Genomic DNA, 20778 nt, shown 5'->3' on the forward strand with positions numbered 1-20778 from the left:
TCAGAAAGCGCCCTGAACGTGCCCCCTAAGTACGTGCAAGCATACACACCCGATTTTCTGAATTCTAAATGCCGATCCCTGATAGACAGACTATACTGTGAAGAGAAAAAACAAAACCCACAAACAATATATTTTTATTTTTTCCCCCCCAGACATAGAAAATATACTGGTGCCAATGGTACTCCCCTTTGCAACCCGAGATTCTCGGCAAACACACTCGTACCTAACCCTCTGGGACAGTTTACCAAACGCCCCGGCGATCCCCACAAGACACTACCTATGAGGTGCCACAACGGCCACCAAAGCACCCAGGGAGTGCACTACCACATGCATACTGTGTCCACTCGCCTCAACCCAGAAAATGCAGGGCCCAACATGCATGCTGAGCTGACTCTACACCTCCGGCTGGAATCACACAATTAGCAACAACAACAACAACAACAAAACGTTTTTTTTATATATATATACCGTATGAACACTAACTAAGTACCGGGCCAACGCTGCCACCCCCAACCAGAAAGATAGAACACAAACACCCCGACTCCGTACATGACTGCGTCCGACCATGAGCGTGAGCGTGGCCCCTCAGCATATTGCATCCACGCTGAAAAAACGTTTCCTAAGCACAGCACCTGACCCCCGGCTGTGCCGACATCACCCGCCGCCGTGAGCCAGCACCGAACCTTTTTTTTTTCTTTTCCGAAAATAAGGAAGTAGATGCAAGTTCCACAATAACAAAATGGCATGATTCCATAATTGATACAACATGATTATTGTACTCCCCCCGAGTGGAGTGGGCTAAATGGTTAATAATGAAATAAGCGACAGAGAGGAAAATGAGGAGCACCAGCGCTTGGTAGTGCCAGCATGCTTGGTCTTTAATACATGTAGGGTTGCTACAGTTATGGAGCAGAAGCCCTGCAATTAGGAGATAAGAATGGTGATAAGATGCCCAGTTCAGTATTATAGGGAGTAGAGTAGAGCTGTTTGGTAAAAAGTGTTGTAGGACCACAAAGTTGGTAATGAAGGGCCCACTTCATATATATAGAAGAAAAAGCAAAGACCAGTGAAGAATGGCGTTATGGCCGTAAGCCCCCCACACCCCCCAACCACGATCTTACCAAGTCATCCATGGCTCCCCAAAGCCGGAAAAGGGCTCTCCTATCGCTCCGCACTTGTGGCGCCGCTGATGTGTGGCCACGAGACCTCGCCGAGACCGCCCTCACGCCGACCCGGAGGTGAAAAGCCGGCGTGCTGAAGTCACCCTAGGGCCCGAGGACATCCCTAAATAGGGCCGTTAACTACACTCTCCTTCCACAAATATGGCAAATAAATTTGCCTACAATTTAATAAGTGGTAATCAATGCCCTGCCAGATGGAACCATCTTTTTTCTTGACAAAGAAGAAATTGGCATCTGTTGGTCCAGAAGACTTTTTTTCTTAAATAATCATAAGACATGGCTTGTGTTTCATGCAGAGGCAACAGGTAGACACAGCCACGTGGAGGAGTAGATCCTGGCACAAAGTCAATAAGACAATCATAGGGACAATGTTGTGGCATAATCCCATCTATTCTGGATGATCAGATTTCTGTGGCTTCAGAGGGCGTCTCATAGAATCTGCACATTAGAGGAGAGTTCCCAGGTTGGCACCTACATTTAATGGGCCAGTGCTTCTGTCTCCTCCATCTCCTGTCTGGGTGAGGCGAGTCCAAGTCGCTAGGTAAGGTGAGTCCAGGTCGCCGGGTGAGGTGAGTCCAGGCTGCCGGGTGAGGCGAGTCCAGGTCGCTGGGTGAGGCGAGTCCAGGCTGCCGGGTGAGGCGAGTCCAGGTCGCTGGGTGAGGCGAGTCCAGGCTGCCGGGTGAGGCGAGTCCAGGTCGCTGGGTGAGGCGAGTCCAGGCTGCCGGGTGAGGCGAGTCCAGGTCGCTGGGTGAGGTGAGTCCAGGCTGCCGGGTGAGGTGAGTCCAGGCTGCTGGGTGAGGTGAGTCCAGGCTGCCGGGTGAGGCGTGTTGAGAAGTGGTGCCTCGCAGCCGCTGCTGTAACATTAATTTTACTTTTTATTGTAAGAGGCAGGGAGGGTTATTGCAATTTGTGCTCATTTTAAACACCCAGCACAGTCCCATCCAGGTTTTAGGGCCCAAATCCATGGACTACAGGAGTCTTTGACAGCTACTTGTATTTGGGAAGCAGCGACCACACGTTTTCTATGATAGCAGTATGTTTACTGCAGTACTTTTTACATTGCATGTGCGGTAGTTACCTCTAGATAAAGGAAAGGAGAGAAAAAGAGACACCATAAACCAACGCGTTTCAAGGGCATCCAGCCCTCTTCGTCAGGACAATAAAAGCATATATGCTTTTATTGTCCTGACGAAGAGGGCTGGATGCCCTTGAAACGCGTTGACAAAAAATAAACAAGCTATTTTACTTTCATTCTCTAAAAAGTATTTTATGCAAATCCGCCTCCTGTTTCCAGCGCCGCAAAAAAGGGTTCAATACAACTACCTTTTATAGTTACCTCTAGATGCCATGGAGAAAAAGCACGTGGAGGAAACGCACGGGAAAGACGCTCCGTGCTGCATCTAATATATCTGCCCCCCTCATATACCGTAGCCACATATAGCTGCTGAAGAGCGAAGGTTTATGGTGTGGTGACTCCAGACGGGGGGTGAACAGCAGCGGGGCGGTCACAGCTAAGTGGTGATCCCGTATAGGTTCATCCCCATTTGACACCAGATGTTATGAGACCAGTGGCAGCCATGATATCCAAGGGCCCGGACTGTGCCACCAGTTACATTTACCTCTATTTGGACATGTCTCCCGCCTCATCTGATGTTTTTGATATTTACTGTAAATTTTCTATATAAGATAAGGGAACATCTTGACCGATGCCTTCTATACTGATTGTTATGCCCTCGCGCCCGCTCTGCATACTCCAGTTGTCAGCCACCTTTTCCATGATATGTGATGTTCTGAGGACACATTCATGGGATAACGGCATTTCTTCTACCAATCTCTCCCATCAGAAGTTTGGGGGAAATGAACACACATTCCAGCAGAATAAAAAATCTGCATCAAACTCCACCTCTTGTGGCCGTACCCGAAAGAGAGACTGACGAAACCCAATTCACCGAACCTCAAGTATAAGAAACATGAGAAAAAGCATTTTATTAAAAAATTCTATCATGACAGGATGATGGGGGTGACTGTGTCACACATAATGTACAGAGCAGATGATGGGGGTAACTGTGCGGCTGTGTCACACATAATGTACAGTGCAGCTGTGTCCCACATAATGTACAGAGCAGATGATGGGGATAACTGTGCGGATGTGTCACACATAACATACAGAGCAGCAGATGATGGAGATGATTGTGCAGATATGTCAGGAACGCTTCATGTAGGGCTACTTTCACACTTGCGGCAGAGGATCTCAATACTGGAATTAAATGGATGCATTTTGATTTTGCAGGTCAGGATGCATCGCTTCCATTAGGATGCGGTTGTGTGAAATAAAAACGGAAAAAACTGATTAATCACTAAATACATTTAAAGTCAATGAGTAAAAATAAACCTGATCTGCCACCATTGACTTACATTGTTTTCAGTGCTGGATCCGTTTTTATGACCGGACACAAAACCGTAGCTTGCAGCAGGTTTGTGTCCGCTCACAAAGTGGAATGCTGCCGGAATGGAAGACATTCTGATGCATCCTGAACAGATCTCAAAAACAGAAAACAATGCAAGTGTGAAAGAGGCCTAAACCCTGTTCTGTGGAGGGGACACAACTATAATGGCCTCCTGTGTAAAGTAAAAACCCCAATGTCGGCTTACGTTTACTTACAATCATTGTTCTAATATAAAATATTAATACGGCTTCTCTCTTGTGTGACTTCTCTCATGTATAACAAGATTTGTTTTCCTTGTAAAACATTTCCCACAATGTGAACATGAATATGGCTTCTCTCCTGTGTGAATTCGCTCATGTTTTACAAGATGTGATTTTTGCTTAAAACATTTCCCACATTCTGAACATGAATATGGCTTTTCTCCTGTGTGAATTCTCTCATGTATAACAAGATGTGATTTCTTTGTAAAACATTTCCCACAATGTGAACATGAATATGGCTTCTCTCCTATGTGACTTCTTTCATGTATAACAAGATGTGATTTCCTTGTAAAACATTTCCCACAATGTGAACATGAATACGGCTTCACTCCTGTGTGAATTCTCTCATGTATAAGAAGATCTGATTTATCTCTAAAACATTTCCCACACTCTGAACACGAATATGGCCTCTCTCCTGTGTGAATTCGCTCATGTTTTATAAGATATGACTTTTTGGTAAAACATTTCCCACATTCTGAACATGAATATGGTTTCTCTTCTGTGTGAATTATTTCATGTCTAATAAGATATGATTGAGTTAAAAAGCATTTTCCACATGCTGAGCATGAATATGGCTTTAGCCCTGTGTGAATTCTCTGATGTATAAGGAGACTTGATTTTTTTGTGAAATATTTCCCACATTCAGAGCATGAGTATGTCTTTAGCCCTGTGTGAATTCTCTGATGTATAAGGAGACTTGATTTTTCTGTGAAACATTTCCCACACTCTGAACATGAATATGGCTTCTCTCTTGTGTGAAGTCTCTTATGTATAATAAGATATGATTTCTGGGTAAAACATTTATCACATTCGGAGCATGAGTATGGCTTTAGCCCTGTGTGAATTCTCTGATGTATAACGAGACTTGATTTTTCTGTAAAACATTTCCCACATTCGGAGCACGAGTATGGCTTTAACCCTGTGTGAATTCTCTGATGTATAAGGAGACTTGATTTTTCTGTGAAACATTTCCCACACTCTGAACATAAATATGGCTCCTCTCCGGTGTGAATTCTTTCATGTTTAACAAGAAGTGATTTCCTTGTAAAATATTTCTCACATTCTGAACATGAATATGGCTTCTCTCCTGTGTGGATTCTCTGATGTTTAATGAGACCTGATTTGTCTGTGAAACATTTCTCACATTCTGAACATGAATACGGCTTCTCTCCTGTGTGAATTCTTCTGTGCACAGAAAGAACTGAGCTTCTTGTAAACAGTTTTCCACATTCTTCACAATGAAACCTTTTACTTCCTTTCTGCACGCTTCTTGTGGTTATAATCTGAGATTGGTTAGGAAAAGGTTCCTCATGATTAGGAGGATTATGTGATAGATCTAGACTTGTTGTTACAATCTGTGATTGGTCAAGAAAAGGTTCTTCATGACTAGGAGGATTATGTGATAGATCTTCACTGTGAGGCCCTGGATATCCGATCAAAGTAATGAGGTTTTCTCCTGAAGAACGCTGCATGTGGTCCTGATCTTCTTCTTTATGATCTAGTGATAACATGACGTTTCCTTCAGAATTCTTATTGGGATTTCCTGAAAGGATTAAAAATAGATTTCATTATTTCCTGTTCAAACCATGAAGTTGATAAATTTATTTCATTCCAAAAGCTGGAACACAATATTTTGGATATGACCAAATACATAACTAGATTCAGCAGAAAGGAGACATCTAAGTTCTTCCTGCCAGGTACGACTTTAAGGGCATGTTTAAATGGTGAAATATACAGTACAGACCAAAAGTTTGGACACACCTTCTCATTCAAAGAGTTTTCTTTATTTTCATGACTATGAAAATTGTAGATTCACACTGAAGGCATCAAAACTATGAATTAACACATGTGGAATTATATACATAACAGAAAAGTGTGAAACAACTGAAAATATGTCATATTCTAGGTTCTTCAAAGTAGCCACCTTTTGCTTTGATTACTGCTTTGCACACTCTTGGCATTCTCTTGATGAGCTTCAAGAGGTAGTCACCTGAAATGGTTTTCACTTCACAGGTGTGCCCTGTCAGGTTTAATAAGTGGGATTTCTTGCCTTATAAATGGGGTTGGGACCATCAGTTGCGTTGAGGAGAAGTCAGGTGGATACACAGCTGATAGTCCTACTGAATAGACTGTTAGAATTTGCATTATGGCAAGAAAAAAGCAGCTAAGTAAAGAAAAACGAGTGACCATCATTACTTTAAGAAATGAAGGTCAGTCAGTCAGCCGAAAAATTGGGAAAACTTTAAAAGTAAGGGCTATTTGACCATGAAGGAGAGTGATGGGGTGCTGCTCCAGATGACCTGGCCTCCACAGTCACCGGACCTGAACCCAATCGAGATGGTTTGGGGTGAGCTGGACCGCAGAGTGAAGGCAAAAGGGCCAACAAGTGCTAAGCATCTCTGGGAACTCCTTCAAGACTGTTGGAAGACCATTTCAGGTGACTACCTCTTGAAGCTCATCAAGAGAATGCCAAGAGTGTGCAAAGCAGTAATCAAAGCAAAAGGCGGCTACTTTGAAGAACCTAGAATATGACATATTTTCAGTTGTTTCACACTTGTTTGTTATGTATATAATTCCACATGTGTTAATTCATAGTTTTGATGCCTTCATAGTCATGAAAATAAAGAAAACTCTTTGAATGAGAAGGTGTGTCTAAACTTTTGGTCTGTACTGTAGGTCAGAACAATGTGATCTGTATTTGTCATGGAGTGCACTGTGATTTGCACGGCGGTATCTGTCTGGCTGTCGGTCCCTATTATAACAAATGAAGCCAGACGGCGATGGGGTTTCTTCCGTCAATGCCAGAATGCATAGAGATTCCCAGCTGAACAGCCGGCCGCATCTCTTTACCGCAGGTGTGAAACAGGCCTTAACAGAGAGATTGAGGCAAGAATAGACCAAGTGCTTCAGGAGTTTTGACATAAAGGGGAAATTAGATACAAGTTGGTAGTTAGTTGCATAGAATGGGTTAACTGCTATTTTTAGTAATAGGGTAATGCCAGGATACATGAAGGAGGAGAAGACGGAATCAGGAGAGAAAGAGAGGTTCAATATTTTTTGGGAAGAAGTGACAGCCATAGAGAGAGACTGGAGGAGGTGTGAGGGAATGGGGTCAGGCGAGAGGTACAGAGACTGGAGGAGGTGAGAGGGAATGGAGTCAGTAGAGAAGGTAGTCAGGAGAGAGGTACAGAGAATGAAGGAGGTATGAGGGAAATGGGTCAGTAGAGAAGGTAGTCAGGAGAGGTACAGAGACTGGAGGAGGTATGAGGGAATGGGGTCAGTACAGAAGGTTGTCAGGAGAGAGGTAGAGAGATCGGAGGAGGTGAGAGGAAATAGGGACTGGAGGAGGTGTGAGGGAATGCGGTCAGCAGAGATGTACAGAGACTGGAGGAGGTGTGAGGGAATAGGGTCAGGAGAGAGGTACAGAGACTAGGGGAGGTGAGAGGGAAAGGGGTCAGTAGAGAAGGTAGTCAGGAGAGAGGTACAGAGACTGGAGGAGGTGTGAGGGAATGGGGTCAGTAGAGAAGGTAGTTAGGAGAGAGGTATAGAGACTGGAGGAGGTGAGAGGGAATGGGGTCAGGAGAGAGGGTAGTCAGGAGAGAGGTACAGAGACCTGATAATAAGCCAAGTGTCCAGCCTGGACCTTGAGAGGATGGAGAGAAGATCCTGGAGAAGATGTCTATGTGCAGTCACATCTCCCTCCGCTCCTGCACATAACACAGGGGGCACTGCCCGGAGTGCTCCTTTACTGCAGCTCTAAGGTGGAGCCTCACCTGAAGAAACCTCCCAATTCCCTTCCTCCATTCATGATTCCATACCTGTGGTCACATGGACTGGAATGTCCTCCTCCACCTCACTCTTACACGAGGGATCGCCCATCATCCGCTCTTCTTCATCCTCCACTTTGATATCAGTCACATCTTCCCCCTGATTTGTCATCTGTAACAATTCAGGACAATACAGCAGACAGGTGGGAAATCTAACAGATCCACATGAGAGACCCCCACCATCTATGACCCCTCTAGGACTGCAGGACCCCCCCTATACAGATGTGTATAGGGCTTAGCTCCATCTACCTGATGGTTCTCTAGGAGCTTCTCCTCTGGACAGTCCTGGGAATACAGAGGACAGGGACATCTCTCGGGGGGACTTCTCCTCCTGGAGTCAGAACCTATAGGAGATAACACACAGACTGTATTATATATGAGATGATGGGAGTAGTATCCAGGGGACCCTTACACCTCTATCATCAGGAAAGTCTCCTCTCACCTGGAGATGTCAGAGGCCGGGGCTCCTCCATCGTGGCCTCCTCGTACAGATCCTCCTGTCCTTCTATATACTCCCACTCCTCCATGGAGAAATACACCGCCACATCCTGACACCTTACAGGAACCTGACAACACAATGACACCGTCATCACCCAGACCCCTCCAGTGCTGTTACTGGAGAACCTCCCAGTATTCCCAGCAGTGTCACCTCTCCAGTCAGCAGCTCCATCATCTTGTGGGTGAGTTCTAGGATCTTCTGCTCATGTATCAGGGGGGGAGGCTCTGTGATGGGGGTCCACCCCCCTGACTCCTGGATGATGGGAGTCCTCCCCGATGTCTTCTTCACTAGGGTGTAATCCTGTGGATGGAGAGAGACACTGACTCCAGATCTCCCCTCAGAATCCCTCCCGGGATCATGGCCCCATCTCCAGTAATCTAGTCCCTAGAAGCTGGAATATTCTTCCCCTCCAGCCCCTTCTGGACTCTTCTAGAGAATCCCCCATCCCCCTTCCTCTGGCAGAGAGCTCCATAGTCCCCCTGCTCTTACAGTAAAGACTGCTCCTCTATGTTGTGGAGAAGCCTTCTTTCCTCTAGACGTAGTGGAGGCCTCCTTCTTCTAGTATCATCTAGATGTCAGACTAGTGGTAGAAATCCTCCCTCCAGGCCACACTGCCGCCATCTCCTGGGGACAACCTGCCTACTTCCCTCCTCATGGCTCCACATCCCCCATCACTGAGCGGTGGCCGGTCTTCAGCTTCTCCGTCCCTTGGAAGGTCTGGAGGCCGTTCTCCAGGAGCCTCTTCCTGTCACTTCCTATGATGGATTCTCCTTCCCGATGTCTGACTGGCTCCAGAATACAATAAAGAGGAGAGAAATCTAGAAAGGTTTACCTCTCCGCTCAGCAGGGAGATGATCTCCAAGGTGAGGTCTAATATTCTTCTGCTGATCTCCTTCCTGTCCATCCTTGGTGGAGGAACTGGAGGAGATCCTCCAGGACAAGGAGAGACCCCGGGGATAAAGGGGGATTCTGGAGAGAAGAAGAGAGACCCCGACCAGGACCTGCTCAGTATCTGTGCACTGCAAGAGCTGCAGGACCTGGGATGACGTCACTGCCATGTGATCAGGAGGGCGGAGCTCAGCAGTGGGGAGAAGTGATGTAGGACCTGTGATGATGTCACCGTCATGTGATCAGGAGGGGTGGAGCTGAGCAGTGAGGAGAAGTGGTAATGTAGGACCTGGGATGACGTCACTGCCATGTGATCAGGAGAGCGGAGCGCAGCAGTGGGGAGCAGTGGTGATGTAGGACCTGTGATGACATCACCATCATGTGATCAGGAGGGGCGGAGCTCAGCAGTGGGGAGAAGTGGTGATGTAGGACCTGATCAGGAGGGGTGGAGCTCAGTAGTGGGGAGAAGAGGTGATCTAGGACCTGGGATGACGTCACGGTCATGTGATCAGGAAGGGCGGAGCTTTGTAAGGACAGACGAAAAGGGAGAAGAGTGAGAGATGAAAGCCAGAGAAATGCTGGGAGTTGTAGTCATAGAAACATAGAAACCTAGAATGTGTCGGCTGATAAGACCCATTTGGCCCATCTAGTCTGCCCAATATACTGAGTACTATGGATAGCCCCCGGCCCTATCTTATATGAAGGATCTCTGTAAGTCATAGTAGGCGGAGTCTGCCCTTGTCCTGTGGGCGTCTCCTTCTCCTAGGCTGCAGCGCTGGCCAATCGCAGCGTACAGCTCACAGCCTGAGAGAAGGAGACGCCCACAGGACAAGGGCAGACTCCGCCTACTATGACTTACAGAGATCCTTCATATAAGATAGGGCCGGGGGCTATCCATAGTACTCAGTATATTGGGCAGACTAGATGGGCCAAATGGGTCTTATCAGCCGACACATTCTAGGTTTCTATGTTTCTATGACTACAACTCCCAGCATTTCTCTGGCTTTCATCTCTCACTCTTCTCCCTTTTCGTCTGTCCTTACAAAGCTCCGCCCTTCCTGATCACATGACCGTGACGTCATCCCAGGTCCTAGATCACCTCTTCTCCTACTAACAGTGGCCGGACACAGTTAGCGCATGCAAATACAAAAAAAAACTTGCACCCCCAAAAAGTGGGGGGGGGGGGGGGCAAGCTGCAGCACCCCTGGGGAGGGGAGGGGAGGGGAGGGGGGGGGGGGTCTAGGGTCACACAGCTAACTGCTATGGACCCCAGACACCTGATCAGGGGGCTCACAGACCCAAAAAGTTTTTTTTTATTTACCTAATCTAACCCTAAACTTGCCCTAACTACCCTTGTCTACACCTCCTACTACCTGCCTGCCCCCTAAGGTGCCTGATGGCACAATGTCGGTGGGCTGCACGATCTCCGGCTGCTCTCCCCGCTCCACGGACCGGAATGCGCGAGGAGAGCAGCGGCGGTGATGATTCAAACTTGCCTCTCTCCGCCCACATGCCGCATGGGGACCAATCGCAGGCGATCCTGAGAGGTGGCGTGATCGCCACCTCACAGGATCGCAGGACGGTGATTGGTGGTGTATAATCACACTGCCGATCACCGTCCTTTCCGGGTTATCGGGTCATCAAAGACGGTTTTCTGCGATTGCCGACATCGGGGGGTCATAAGACCCCCCTGGGCATTGGTACAGAGTGCCTGCTGAATGATTTCGGCAGGCATTTTGTTCTGATCACCGCAGGCAGCGCTGCGGTGATCGGAAAGTCTGGGGATAAAAACCAGCCCTGGAAAAAGTTGCACACCAGCCCCACAGCATCGTGTCCTTATTTACTTGTTTATAAAAGGGGATCTGTGGATGACAATATTGTGGGGGGGATCTGTGGAGGACACACTGTTATGGGGGGATCTGTGGATGACACCCTGTTATGGGGGATCTGTGGATGACACTGTTATGGGGGGATCTGTGGAGGACACACTGTTATGGGGGATCTGTGGATGACATTGGTATGGGGGATCTGTGGATGACGCACTGTTATGGGGGATCTGTGGAGGACACACTGTTATGGGGGATCTGTGGATGACATTGGTATGGGGGATCTGTGGATGACGCACTGTTATGGGGGATCTGTGGATGACGCACTGTTATGGGGGATCTGTGGATGACGCACTGTTATGGGGGGGATCTGTGGATGACGCACTGTTATGGGGATCTGTGGAGGACACACTGTTATGGGGGGATCTGTGGATGACACCCTGTTATGGGGGATCTGTGGATGACACTGTTATGGGGGGATCTGTGGAGGACACACTGTTATGGGGGATCTGTGGATGACATTGGTATGGGGGATCTGTGGATGACGCACTGTTATGGGGGATCTGTGGAGGACACACTGTTATGGGGGATCTGTGGATGACATTGGTATGGGGGATCTGTGGATGACGCACTGTTATGGGGGATCTGTGGATGACGCACTGTTATGGGGGATCTGTGGATGACGCACTGTTATGGGGGGGATCTGTGGATGACGCACTGTTATGGGGGGGATCTGTGGATGACGCACTGTATGGGGACTGTGGATGACGCACTGTATGGGGGACTGTGGATGACGCACTGTTATGGGGGATCTGTGGATGACGCACTGTTATGGGGGATCTGTGGATGCGCACTGTTATGGGGTGGGATCTGTGGATGACGCACTGTTATGGGGGATCTGTGGGATGACGCACTGTTATGGGGATCTGTGGGAGGACACACTGTTATGGGGGATCTGTGGATGACACACTGTTATGGGGGGATCTGTGGATGACACACTGTTAATGGGGGGGATCTGTGGATGACGCACTGTTATGGGGGGATCTGTGGATGACCACTGTTATGGGGGATCTGTGGATGACGCACTGTTATGGGGGGGATCTGTGGATGACGCACTGTTATGGGGGGGATCTGTGGATGACGCACTGTTATGGGGGGGATCTGTGGATGACGCAACTGTTATGGGGGATCTGTGGATGACGCCTGTTATGGGGGATCTGTGGATGACGCACTGTTATGGGGGATCTGTGGAGGACACACTGTTATGGGGGATCTGTGGATGACGCACTGTTATGGGGGATCTGTGGATGACCACTGTTATGGGGATCTGTGGTGACGCACTGTTATGGGGGATCTGTGGAGGACACACTGTTATGGGTGATCTGTGATGGCCACTGTTATGGGGGATCTGTGGATGACACACTGTTATGGGGGATCTGTATATGACACACTGTTATGGGGGATCTTGGATGACGCACTGTTATGGGGGATCTGTGGATGGCGCCACTGTTATGGGGGGATCTCTGGATGACGCACTGTTATGGGGGATCTGTGGATGACGCACTGTTATGGGGGATCTGTGGATGGCACTGTTTATGGGGGATCTCTGGAGGACGCACTGTTATGGGGGGGATCTGTGGATGACGCACTGTTATGGGGGATCTGTGGATGACGCACTGTTATGGGGATCTCTGGAGGACGCACGTTATGGGGATCTGTGGATGACGCACTGTTATGGGGGATCTGTGGATGACGCACTGTTATGGGGGATCTGTGGATGGCACTGTTATGGGGGATCTCGTGGAGGACGCACTGTTATGGGGGGATCTGTGGGATGACGCCACTGTTATGGGGGATCTGTGGAGACGCACTGTTATGGGGGATCTGTGGATGACGCACTGTTATGGGGGATCTGTGGATGGCACTGTTATGGGGGATCTCTGGAGACGCACTGTTATGGGGGATCTGTGGATGACGCACTGTTATGGGGGATCTGTGGAGGCACTGTTATGGGGGATCTGTGGATGACGCACTGTTATGGGGGATCTGTGGATGGCACTGTTATGGGGGATCTGTGAGACGCACTGTTATGGGGGATCTGTGGATGACGCACTGTTATGGGGATCTGTGGATGACGCACTGTTATGGGGGATCTGTGGATGACACTGTTATGGGGGATCTGTGGATGACGCACTGTTATGGGGATCTGTGGATGACGCACTCTTATGGGGAATCTGTGGATGACGCACTGTTATGGGGGATCTGTGGATGACGCACTGTTATGGGGATCTGTGGATGACGCACTTTTATGGGGGATCTGTGGATGACGCACTGTTATGGGGATCTGTGGATGACGCACTGTTATGGAGGATCTGTGGATGACGCACTGTTATTGGGGATCTCTGGAGGACGCACTGTTATGGGGGGATCTGTGGATGACGCACTGTTATGGGGGATCATGTGGATGGCACTGTTATGGGGATCTCTGGATGACGCACTGTTATGGGAGGATCTGTGGATGACGCACTGTTATGGGGGGATCTGTGGATGACACACTGTTATGGGGGATCTGTGCAGGACTTACTGTTATGGGGGGATCTGTGGATGACGCACTGTTATGGGGGATCTCTGGAGGACGCACTGTTATGGGGGGATCTGTGGATGACACACTGTTATGGGGGATCTGTGGATGACGCACTGTTATGGGGGATCTCTGGAGGACGCACTGTTATGGGGGATCTGTGGATGACACACTGTTATGGGGGATCTGTGGATGACGCACTGTTATGGGGGATCTGTGGATGACGCACTGTTATGGGGGATCTGTGGGTGACGCACTGTTATGGAGGATCTGTGGATGACGCACTGTTATGGGGGATCTGTGGGTGATGCGCTGTTATGGGGGATCTGTGGGTGATGCGCTGTTATGGGGGATCTGTGGGTGATGCACTGTTATGAGGGGGGCCAGCATAAGATGCTATATGTGTGAATTTTATCTCCACAGTCCCTTTTAGAGACCCTCGGGATATTATTTAATTATACTATAATGGTCTATAGGACCAAAAATCCCTTTAGGGGTCCCTAACCAACATTTAAAATCATGTCTTTATTATTTTTTATTTTACTAACAAACATAAAATGGAGAAAACACAAATATTTTTTTTTAAAACTTTCAGTTGCAAAGAGTTATGAGACAATTATTAATAAGCCTGGTTGCTACTTTTGCAACCTATTATAGCATGTCTTTGTCTCTGGCTTACACAGAAGCTATCTATTCATAGGTCATGATGTATTGTTTGTTTGTGTGAGGACCGTTGGTATGTGACAACCTACCTTTTCTCTGGTCACTTGTGAGTACGCTGCAGTTAGTCTTATTACAGGATCAGCAATTAGACTGTGATTGCTTGATTCATTCAGAATCTCCCCACTATATAATTATTGTACTGGGGGTTATAATTCATTGACAATGTTGCCACTACTAAAGTTGATACTTTTATAGCAATGGACCTTCCAATAAATTCGAGTGGCCACACTGTTGCCTCTATTTATCCTCATAGAGGTCAGTGTAAACACCACTCTGTATCTGATCCACTGCTGGACACTTGATTATACTTGCTATATTAGTTACATTGCACCAGAAGTCGGTGTTACACAACCAAACAATTCTCTGTCTCACTAAACTCCTCTCTGTCTTTCTGTGTTATTATTGACCAGTCGACTCGTCTCACTCAAATTGCAGGCTGCCTAAAATAGGATCACATTATACTACCCCTCCCAACATGTTTCGCCGCGTACTGCGGCTTCGTCAGGGGATGCGGGGCAGATCTGTGGATGATGCGCTGTTATGGGGGATCTGTGGGTGATGCGCTGTTATGAGGGGGGATCTGTGGATGACACACTGTTATGGGGGGGATCTGTGGATGATGCACTGTTATGGGGGATCTGTGGGTGATGCGCTGTTATGGGGGATCTGTGGGTGATGCACTGTTATGGGGGCTCTGTGGATGATGCGCTGTTATGGGGGATCTGTGGGTGATGCGCTGTTATGGGGGATCTGTGGGTGATGCGCTGTTATGGGGGATCTGTGGGTGATGCGCTGTTATGAGGGATCTGTGGATGACACACTGTTATGGGGGGGATCTGTGGATGACGCACTGTTATGGGGGATCTGTGGGTGATGCGCTGTTATGGGGGATCTGTGGGTGATGCGCTGTTATGGGGGATCTGTGGGTGATGCGCTGTTATGGGGGGGGCCAGCATAAGATGCTATATGTGTGAATGACATATTATGCTGGCCCCTCTCATGGCCCTATGTGTCACAGCATTACTTTATTAATGTCCCCTCATGTGTCCTAAACCGCGCACATAACGGTCTTTGTATGCAAAGTCTTTCTTCACTGCTGAAACAATCGCTCTCCTATTGATATTGAAAATCACCAGCCTCTGTACTCAGCCTCCTGCCACACAGAGACTGACAAAACCCAATTCACCGAACCTCAAGTATAAGAAACAGGAGAAAAAGCATTTTATTAAAAAATTCTATCATGACAGGATGATGGGGGTGACTGTGCAGCTGTGTCACACAACATACAGAGCAGCAGATGATGGGGATGATTGTGCAGATGTGTCAGGAACGCTTCATGTAGGGCTACTTTCACACTTGCGGCAGAGGATCTCAATACTGGAATTAAACGGATGCATTTTGATTTTGCAGGTCAGGATGCATCGCTTCCATTAGGATGCGGTTGTGTGAAATGAAATTAAATTAAATCATCACTAAATACATTAAAAGTCAATAGGTGAAAAAAACGGATCATCATTGACTTACATTGTTTTCAGTGCTGGATCCGCTTTTATGACCGAACAGAAAACCGCCGCTTGCAGCAGGAACGGAAGACATTCTGATGCATCCTGAACAGATCTCAATACCAGAAAACAATCCAAGTGTGAAAGAGGACTAAACCCTGTTCTGTGGAGGGGACACAACTATAACGGCCTCCTGTGTAAAGTAAAACCCCCAATGTCGGCTTACATTTACTTACAATCATTGTTCTAATATACAATATTAATACGGCTTCTCTGTTGTGTGAATTTGCTCATGTTTTACAAGATGTGATTTTTGCTTAAAACATTTCCCACAGTCTGAACATGAATATGGTTTCTCTCCTGTATGACTTCTCTTATGAATAACAAGATGTGATTTCCTTGTAAAACATTTCCCACATTCTGAACATGAATACGGCTTTTCTCCTGTGTGAATTCTCTCATGTATAAGAAGACCTGATTTATCTCTAAAACATTTCCCACATTCTGCACATGAATATGGCTTCTCTCTTGTGTGAAGAATCTTATGTATAATAAGATTTGATTTCTGGGTAAAATATTTCTCACATTCGGAGCATGAGTATGGCTTTAGCCCTGTGTGAATTCTCTGATGTATAAGGAGACTTGATTTTTCTGTAAAAGATTTCCCACATTCGGAGCACGAGTATGGCTTTAGCCCTGTGTGAATTGTCTGATGGATAAGGAGACTTGATTTTCGTGCAAAACATTTCCCACACTCTGAACATAAATATGGCTCCTCTCCTGTGTGGATTCTCTGATGTTTAATGAGACCTGATTTGTCTGTAAAACATTTCTCACATTCTGAACATGAATACGGCTTCTCTCCTGTGTGGATTCTCTGATGTTTAATGAGACCCGATTTGTCTGTAAAACATTTCTCACATTCTGAACATGAATACGGCTTCTCTCCTGTGTGAATTCTTCTGTGCACAGAAAGAACTGAGCTTCTTGTAAACAGTTTTCCACATTCTTCACAGTGAAACCTTTTACTTCCTTTCTGCCCGGTACTTGTGGTTATAATCTGAGATTGGTCAGGAGAAGGTTCCTCATGATTAGGAGGATTATGTGATAGATCTGCACTGTGAGGTCCTGGATAACCGATCAGTGTAATGAGGTTTTCTCCTGAAGAACGCTGCATGTTGTCCTGATTTTCTTCTTTATGATCTAGTGATAACATGACGTTTCCTTCAGAATTCTTATTGGGATTTCCTGTTAGGATTAAAGATAGATTTCATGATTTCCTGTTCAAACCATGAAGTTGATAAATTTATTTCATTCCAAAAGCTGGAACACAAGATTTTGGATATGACCAAATACATAACTAGATTCAGCAGAAAGGAGACATCTAAGTTCTTCCTTCCAGGTACGATTTTAAGGGCATGTTTAAATGGTGAAATATAGGTCAGAATAATGTGATCTGTATTTGTCATGGAGTGCACTGTGATTTGCACGGCGGTATCTGTCTGGCTGTCGGTCCCTATTATAGCAAATGAAGCCAGACGGCGATGGGGTTGCTTCCGTCAATGCCAGAATGCAGAGAGATTCCCTGCTGAACAGCTGGCCGCATCTCTGTACCGCAGGTGTGAAACAGGCCTTAATAGAGAGATTGAGGCAAGAATAGACCAAGTGCTTCAGGAGTTTTGACATGAAGGGGTGATAAGAGACAAGTTGGTAGTTAGTTGCATAGAATGGGTTAACTGCTATTTTTAGTAATAGGGTAATGCCAGGATACATGAAGGAGGAGAAGAAGGTATCAGGAGAGAGATAGAGGTTCATTATTTTTTGTGAGGGAGGTGTGAGGGTATGGGGTCAGTAGAGAAGGTAGTCGGGAGAGAGGTACAGAGACTGGAGGAGGTGTTAGGGAATAAGGTCAGTAGAGAAGGTAGTCAGGAGAGAGGTACAGAGACTGCAGGAGGTGTGAGGGAATGGGGTCAGTAGAGAAGGTACAGAGGACTGGAGGAGGTGTGAGGGAATGGGGTCAATAGAGAAGGTACAGAGACTGGAGGAGGTGTTAGGGAATGGGGTCAGTAGAGAAGGTAGTCAGGAGAGAGGTACAGAGACTGCAGGAGGTGTGAGGGAATGGGGTCAGTAGAAAAGGTAGTCAGGAGACAGGTACAAAGACTGGAGGAGGTGTGGGGTCAGTAGAGAAGGTAGTCAGGAGAGGTACAGAGACTAGAGGAAGTGTGAGGGAATGGGGTCAGTAGAGAAGGTAGTCAAGAGAGGTACAGAGACTGGAGGAAGTGTGAGGGAATGGGGTCAGTAGAGAAGGTAGTCAGGAGAGGTACAGAGACTGGAGGAAGTGTGAGGGAATGGGGTCAGTAGAGAAGGTAGTCGAGAGAGAGGTACAGAGACTGCAGGAGGTCTGAGGGAATAGGGTCAGTAGAGAAGGTAGTCAGGAGAGAGGTACAGAGACTGCAGGAGGTGTGAGGGAATGGGGTCAGTAGAAAAGGTAGTCAGGAGAGAGGTACAGAGACTGGAGGAGGTGTGGGGTCAGTAGAGAAGGTAGTCAGGAGAGGTACAGAGACTAGAGGAAGTGTGAGGGAATGGGGTCAGTAGAGAAAGTAGTCAAGAGAGGTACAGAGACTGGAGGAAGTGTGAGGGAATGGGGTCAGTAGAGAAGGTAGTCAGGAGAGGTACAGAGACTGGAGGAAGTGTGAGGGAATGGGGTCAGTAGAGAAGGTAGTCGAGAGAGAGGTACAGAGACTGCAGGAGGTCTGAGGGAATAGGGTCAGTAGAGAAGGTAGTCAGGAGGGAGGTACAGAGACTGGAAGAGGTGAGGAGCATATACCGTGATGGAGTCACTGGAGACAATGACAGAAGCGCTCACCGACCTCTGTGTCCGCACTATTGGCACTAGCAGGCTCTTGCTCCGAGGCTTCTATGTGCCCCTAAGACCCGATACTAAGCCGAGTGTCCAGCCTGGACCATGAGAGGATGGAGAGAAGATCCTGGAGAGGATGTCTATGTGCAGTCACATCTCCCTCCGCTCCTGCACATAACACAGGGGTCACTGCCCGGAGTGCTCCTTTACTGCAGCTCTAAGGTGGAGCCTCACCTGAAGAAACCTCCCAATTCCCTTCCTCCATTCATGATTCCATACCTGTGGTCACATGGACTGGAATGTCCTCCTCCACCTCACTCTTACACGGGGGATCACCCATCATCCGCTCTTCTTCATCCTCCACTTTAATATCAGTCACATCTTCCCCCTGATTTGTCATCTGTAACAATGCAGGACAATACAGCAGACAGGTGGGAAATCTAACAGATCCACATAAGAGACCCCCACCATCTATGACCTCTCTATGACTGCAGGACCCCCCTATATAGATGTGTATAGGGCTCAGCTCCATCTACCTGATGGTTCTCTGGGAGCTTCTCCTCTGGACAGCCCTGGGAATACAGAGGACGGGGACATCTCTTGGGGGGATTTCTCCTCCTGGAATCAGAACCTATAGGAGATAACACACAGACTGTATTACATATGAGATGATGGGAGTAGTATCCAGGGGACCTTTACATCTCTATCATCAGGAAGGTCTCTAACCTGGAGATGTCAGAGGCCGGAGCTCCTCCATCATGGCCTCCTCGTACAGATCCGCCTGTCCTTCTATATACTCCCACTCCTCCAGGGAGAAATACACCGCCACATCCTGACACCTTACAGGAACCTGACAACACAATGACACCGTCATCACCCAGACCCCTCCAGTGCTGTTACTGGAGACCCTCCCAGTATTCCCAGCAGTGTCACCTCTCCAGTCAGCAGCTCCATCATCTTGTGGGTGAATTCTAGGATCTTCTGCTCATGTATCAGGGGGGGAGGCTCTGTGATGGGGGTCCACCCTCCTGATTCCTGGATGATGGGAGTCCTCCCTGATGTCTTCTTCACTAGGGTATAATCCTGTGGATGGAGAGAGACACTGACTCTAGATCTCCCCTCAGAATCCCTCCCGGGATCATGGCCCCATCTCCAGTAATCTAGTCCCTAGAAGCTGGAATGTTCTTCCCCTCCAGCCCCTTCTGGACTCTTCTAGAGAATTCCCCATCCCCCTGGCAGAGAGCTCCATAGTCCCCCTGCTCTTACAGTAAAGACTCCTCCTCTATGTTGTGGAGAAGCCTTCTTTCCTCTAGACGTAGTGGAGGCCTCCTTCTTCTAGTATCATCTAGATGTCAGACTAGTGGTAGAAATCCTCCCTCCAGGCCACACTGCCGCCATCTCCTGGGGACAACCTGCCTACTTCCCTCCTCATGGCTCCACATCCCCCATCACTGAGCGGTTGCCGGTCTTCAGCTTCTCCGTCCCTTGGAAGGTCTGGAGGCCGTTCTCCAGGAGCCTCTTCCTATCACTTCCTATGATGGATTCTCCTTCCCGATGTCTGACTGGCTCCAGAATACAATAAAGAGGAGAGAAATCTAGAAAGGTTTACCTCTCCGCTCAGCAGGGAGATGATCTCCAAGGTGAGGTCTAATATTCTTCTGCTGATCTCCTTCCTGTCCATCCTTGGTGGAGGAGCTGGAGGAGATCGTCCAGGACAAGGAGAGACCCTGGGGATAAAGGGGGATTCTGGAGAGAAGAAGAGAGACCCCGACCAGGACCTGCTCTGTATCTGTGCACTGCAAGAGCTGCAGGACCTGGGATGATGTCACTGCCATGTGATCAGGAGGGGCGGAGCTCAGCAGTGGGGAGTAGTCTCGATGTAGGACCTGTAATGATGTCACCATCATGTGATCAGGAGGGGCGGAGCTCAGCAGTGGAGAGAAGAGCTAATGTAGGACCTGTAATGACATCACCATCATGTGACATGAGGGGCGGAGCTTTGTAAGGACAGACGAAAAGGGAGATGAGTGAGAGATGAAAGCTAAAGAAATGCTGGGAGTTGTAGTCCTCTCCTCTGATATCACATAATAACGGGCTGGACATGCTGGGAGTTATAGTCTTCTCCTCTTCTACCTCCTCCTGTAATATCTTCTGATATCACATGACGTCCTGGACTTGCTGGGA

The 20778-nt window shown here is 47.8% G+C and overlaps 2 protein-coding genes across 2 annotated transcripts; both read right to left on the minus strand.

Annotated features, from left to right (window-relative positions):
• Positions 1 to 3196: 3196 nt before the first annotated feature.
• On the minus strand, positions 3197 to 18930 carry LOC122926325 (zinc finger protein 850-like). The gene is made up of 5 exons (XM_044277701.1): positions 18874 to 18930; positions 16001 to 16982; positions 14262 to 14355; positions 7707 to 7761; positions 3197 to 5431 (listed from the first exon to the last, which is right to left on the minus strand). The coding sequence occupies exons 2-5, from the start codon at positions 16948 to 16950 to the stop codon at positions 3867 to 3869; spliced, it is 2664 nt and encodes an 887-aa protein (XP_044133636.1). The 5' UTR covers positions 16951 to 16982; positions 18874 to 18930; the 3' UTR covers positions 3197 to 3866.
• LOC122926326 (gastrula zinc finger protein XlCGF66.1-like) lies at positions 16970 to 20393 on the minus strand. The gene is made up of 5 exons (XM_044277702.1): positions 20204 to 20393; positions 19528 to 19677; positions 19321 to 19444; positions 19174 to 19225; positions 16970 to 17057 (listed from the first exon to the last, which is right to left on the minus strand). Exons 1-5 carry the CDS (start codon positions 20273 to 20275, stop codon positions 16970 to 16972), a joined length of 486 nt encoding a protein of 161 aa, XP_044133637.1. The 5' UTR covers positions 20276 to 20393.
• Positions 20394 to 20778: the final 385 nt, after the last annotated feature.

This window comes from Bufo gargarizans, chromosome 2 (assembly GCF_014858855.1).
Source record: "Bufo gargarizans isolate SCDJY-AF-19 chromosome 2, ASM1485885v1, whole genome shotgun sequence".
In the NCBI taxonomy this organism is placed as follows: Eukaryota; Metazoa; Chordata; class Amphibia; order Anura; family Bufonidae; genus Bufo; species Bufo gargarizans.